The 4,851-nt window shown below is 35.0% G+C and overlaps 1 protein-coding gene across 1 annotated transcript; it reads right to left on the reverse strand.

Annotated features, from left to right (window-relative positions):
• Positions 1 to 3,328: 3,328 nt before the first annotated feature.
• Positions 3,329 to 4,600, reverse strand: LOC135193638 (uncharacterized protein K02A2.6-like). The gene is made up of 2 exons (XM_064217010.1): positions 4,211 to 4,600; positions 3,329 to 4,168 (listed from the first exon to the last, which is right to left on the reverse strand). Exons 1-2 carry the CDS (start codon positions 4,598 to 4,600, stop codon positions 3,329 to 3,331), a joined length of 1,230 nt encoding a protein of 409 aa, XP_064073080.1.
• Between the last annotated feature and the right edge of the window lie 251 nt (positions 4,601 to 4,851).

Genomic DNA, 4,851 nt, shown 5'->3' on the forward strand with positions numbered 1-4,851 from the left:
GATAACATTTTGAATAATATGCGCTTGCTTTATGAAAACAATTATTTGTATACAAAATATTTAAATAACCCTTTGGGATTCATTTGGTTATAATAAAGATATTTATTCAGTACATATAGAAGCATTACATTTGTCTTTTTCCAAAGATAATCACCATGGATTTCAGAAGGACTGATGAAAAAAACGCGTCTTTAACAATTAGGTATAAACTGTTTTCTTTTGCTATGACGATATTGCGACATATTCTTCGGAACCGAAAGGTAATAATTTATAAAAATAGCGCTGTTAGATGAACTTCGAATCTCACCTCAGAACACAAGCGTGGAATGTCAGAATTTGATGTGTGACATCGACTATGATAATTATAAAAAAATATAGAATACAAGTACCAAAATGGTGCATAGCATTTTACGGAGATAAGTGAATTCCCATAGAACCGCACTTGAAGCGTGTAATTGTCATCGAAGAATCAGTGTCTAGCAGGTGACAGGTGAAAATCAAATACATTTATATGTTAAATAGAGAAGGAGTGGTGAACTAAATTGTAATTATTTAAGAGGAAATCTAAAAGTACGTATTTACAGAAAGGCTGAAATTGAAACAATGATATTATACATTTGCAGTAAATTAACGAAACATCTTTATACAAATAAATATATTTTTAATATAACGTCTCAATTTATCTTAGAACAAGTTATCTATGTAATTAATGAGCCTGAAGTTCGTACCGATATTGTACGACGAAGTTCAACTGACAACAAGACAGCATCCTTACTTAATTGCTTAAAATGTTTTTGGGTAAAGTGTATCCGGATAGCTGGTTGGTATATATAATAAAAATAGCGGTACCTCTCCTTATCTTATTCAGTACTTAAAAAATAACAAATCAACTTCGAGTATAACAGGATAATATTAAGGGAAAAAATCAAACTTCCGAACAAAGTATCGAAATTAATTTTATATAATGTGTTTTTTAAATTTGAAAAAGCGTAAGCAACGTGACTTTTAATTTGTTTTGTTTTCATTCATATTTAATTTATTTTATTGGAAACATATTTTAATAATCATGCAAATTTTGAAGGAAACGAATGATATAATAACAAACCAAATATGTTTACTCATAAAAATGATATTAAGATAAGAATAATAAAAAGTGTTTACGGACTATGCAATACAAGATAACAGATACTTACATCACTAAGAACATAAGGAAACAGTACATTTTGTTGTATGGCTCAGTAACGACTTCATGTAATACATATCTGTATAGAATAAGAAATGGAATATCTGTTAAACCTTTATACCGTTGTATGGATTTGCATTTAAATAAAATATTTTAATTAAAATATCAAATTAAATATGTGACCGTTTTTACTATACAATGTATAACAATAGAAAGCAGTTCGATCTGTATCCTTCTATACTTAGGCATATGTACGTATAATATTATTTGTTCTGAATCTGAGTGATAGAATTATCACTTAAAATTAATAATATATAAAAATATAAAATAATAAATTATTTTAAAGTTTTGAATATTAAGCTAATTTAAATCCTAACTAATAAAATTTCATGGTCTTAAAATTAGAAGTTTTTAAGACCATGAAATGTTGAATGTTCTAGTATTTTGCTGAGATAATTTTTTATATATCTGTACTTCAAGTTATGAAAATATCTCTTTTTAGAAAATACCTCTACCTCTTAGAAGAAACAATAACTTGGGAACTCTACCTTATCAAGATCGTCACGGAACCCTATGCTATAAGCTTGGATCTTAGAATATTTAAGTTGAAATCTCCTTTGGGAAATTTTTTCATTCCAGGATTTTGAAGATTAGGGCTTCAATATTTTATTTTAATTTCATTAATTATATTATATCTGTATAAAAGAGAGCACTAAATTACTTTTTTTATTTATTTTCACGTAATTCAAGCAGTTACACCTTCTGAAAGTTAACATCGCTCGATAACCTGGTTTGTGGGATCCATACCCACTAAATCTACAAAGGGTCACTTCATATCTTTTGAGCTCCATGCGTCAGGGCTGCGTGCCAGAACAACAGTACCAATATGATCAGAAAAGTTGGTCAAATTGAAGTTGGCAAATATTTATTTATATTTATATTATGTTTATTCTGAAAATGTTATTAAGTACATCTTGCATCAATATGTTACATGAAACATGATTCATTTAATTGATATGATTTGACTAATTTAGATACTAATTAAGGTCATCAATTAACACATACCTTTTAATTAATAAATTATAACCAAAAGGTATTCGATAATAACTAGGCAATTCATTATAAATTTAACGAGGATTAATATTCATTCGTTAGTTAAATAATTTTACCAAGGTAGCGTAATAATTAAATTGCTATGATTATATATAGAATACAGGCTTAGACTGAGCCAGTGTAATAACAGCTCATTGAAGAGAGCAGCGTTCTTTTATACAAATTGCAGGACAAATTGTACCACCAACTAAAAAAGTCGTACGACTTGATAATACTTGGGAACCTGTAAAAAAAGTGCCTACTTGAGCCATGAGCTACTTGAGTCTATGAGCGGTGGTCGTCACTTTCCATCAGGGCCCTACCATTTTTAATGTCATAGAGGATAAACGCCCGCTATCCTATTACAAAATAATAACAAAAGAAAAACCATTATTAAAATGTATTGTTTTAAGTACATCTTTATTTTAAATAAATTAATTTTATTATTGTTACGTCAACGAAAGGCCGAGATCCAAAGCAGACTGGTTTATTCAAATAATATTCTATCTACCTTACATTACACATATCGTACACAACACCTTCCTTCTTATTATTAACTATATTTATTAAGCTAATACACCAAGATGGTATGGTAATACAAATAATAAACGACTCATTCAACACTACTACAATTATAAACAACCATATATAATAACAAAACAACTATATAATATTACTATACTATACTAAAGAAAATGGTATTCTTATGTAAATATAGTTATATTTAAATAATCCCAGATTATGCAGTATGTTTATAATTGTCAACGACAAAACTGATGACAACTGACAATATGCAGTTCAAATACTGTACATTTGTGTTACATTAGGTACACTACACTAATTATACTAATGATATAACAATTTTAAACTTTAAACATGATATAAGTTATACATAACATATTATATGATTATTTTATTTGACAATAAATTGGTACAGATGATACAAATGTATGAGCATTATACAAAGTAGTTCATGTATCATAATGACCTAGCTACTACATACTTATTTGCGGGGCCGTCGGTCTTTTAAATATATTATCTCACAAGTTTTTCCTATTTTTTTTGCAAGCATTGTTCAGCAGCCTGCCGCCGGACATGATCTACCGGCGCAACCGGAGACGTTTGGTCCGTAGATGAGCTCGGGCTCTTTTCTGGAGAAGAACGATTGGCCAACTCATCCATCTCCCTCGGCTCTCTAGCCTCACTACCATCTTCTGCTTTTACACTCAGTCTAGGCCTATCGCAGGCCTCGATTTTTGTGAGGGAGAAGCGTGATTTACGATTTTTATCGCACATTATCTGATCCACGTGTCGTTTGTGTATTTGACCGTCACTCGTTTTGACGGAGTATGACACCGGACTCGAACGATCTAGAACCACTCCTTCCGCCCACTTCCGATTGCGCCTAGAGTAGTCTCGAATCAACACTGAGTCTCCGGGAGCCACAACTCTCAACGGTGCGTCTCGACGCAGCTCGCTAGCTATTATCCGGTCGCGGATGCGCTCATCAGTATCGCGCCGTAGCAGACTGAGGCGCCCTCGCAGCCGTCTGCCAAGCAACGCCACCGACGGGTCCCGCCCGGTCGTACTGTGTTCGGTGTTCCGGTACGAGAATAAAAATCTATTTAAAGCAGTATCCTCGTCCTCGTTTCCTAAAGAAGCCTTTTTTAAAGCCCTTTTTACCGAGCGCACTGCATTTTCAGCCGCTCCGTTGCTAGCGGGATGGTACGGAGCCGTAAGCGTATGCCCTATTCCATTACCTTGGAAATACGTCGCGACCTCCGCTGACGTGAAAAGAGGACCGTTATCACTAATTATTCTTTTTGGTAATCCAAAACGGGCAAATATTTTCCTAAGAATAGAAATGAGGTTTGCCGCCGACGTGCTGCTGACCTATTCAGCTTCGATCCATTTAGAGTGAGCATCAATAATAACCAGGTAATATTTATTATTGAAGGGCCCCAAATAGTCGACATGAAGACGGGACCACGGCTCAACCGGCCACGGCCACGAGTGGAGCGGAGCCGGTGGCGGTTCGGGCCGTACCGCGAGACACGCGCCGCAATCACGCACCGCCCTTTCGATATCCGCGTCTATAGTCGCCCACCAAACGTAGTTACGAGCTATTTGCTTCATTTTAACAATGCCCGGATGTCCATCGTGAATCTCTTTTAGAATAGCGTTTTGCAACGTCCTTGGTATTATTATTATATAGCCCCACAATAGACAGCCTTGGTCGAAACAGATATTTTCTTTACGCCTAAAATACGCATTGTACTCCTTACCCACGGCCGGCGGCCAGCCGTGCAAGACGTAACCATACATTTAGCTTAAAATGGGATCTTTTGCCGTTTCAGTTTTGATATATTTAAAACTGAGCGAGAAACTATCTTGCACAAAATTAAAGTAAGTGGCTGCCTCGCATTCCTTTGTTCCTTGTCCAACAGATGAGCGCGGCAATGGAAGACTGGACAGTGTATCGGCCTGACAGTTCTCCGCGGACTTCACGAACTCGACCGTGAAGTCGTAAGCTGCTAACGACGTAGCGCTGTAGTCTGCTCGCGGCTGTAGTGGGA

Source organism: Vanessa tameamea, chromosome 14, assembly GCF_037043105.1.
Source record: "Vanessa tameamea isolate UH-Manoa-2023 chromosome 14, ilVanTame1 primary haplotype, whole genome shotgun sequence".
NCBI classification, from domain to species: domain Eukaryota; kingdom Metazoa; phylum Arthropoda; class Insecta; order Lepidoptera; family Nymphalidae; genus Vanessa; species Vanessa tameamea.

What these genes read in the sequence shown, in the direction of transcription:
- LOC135193638 (XM_064217010.1), bottom strand. Translation starts at nt 4,600, where the DNA reads ATGTATGGTTACGTCTTGCACGGCTGGCCGCCGGCCGTGGGTAAGGAG. An exon ending in TCAATAATAAATATTACCTG is followed by an intron (nt 4,169 to 4,210) that starts GTTATTATTGAT and finishes GAAGCTGAATAG; the next exon opens with GTCAGCAGCACGTCGGCGGC.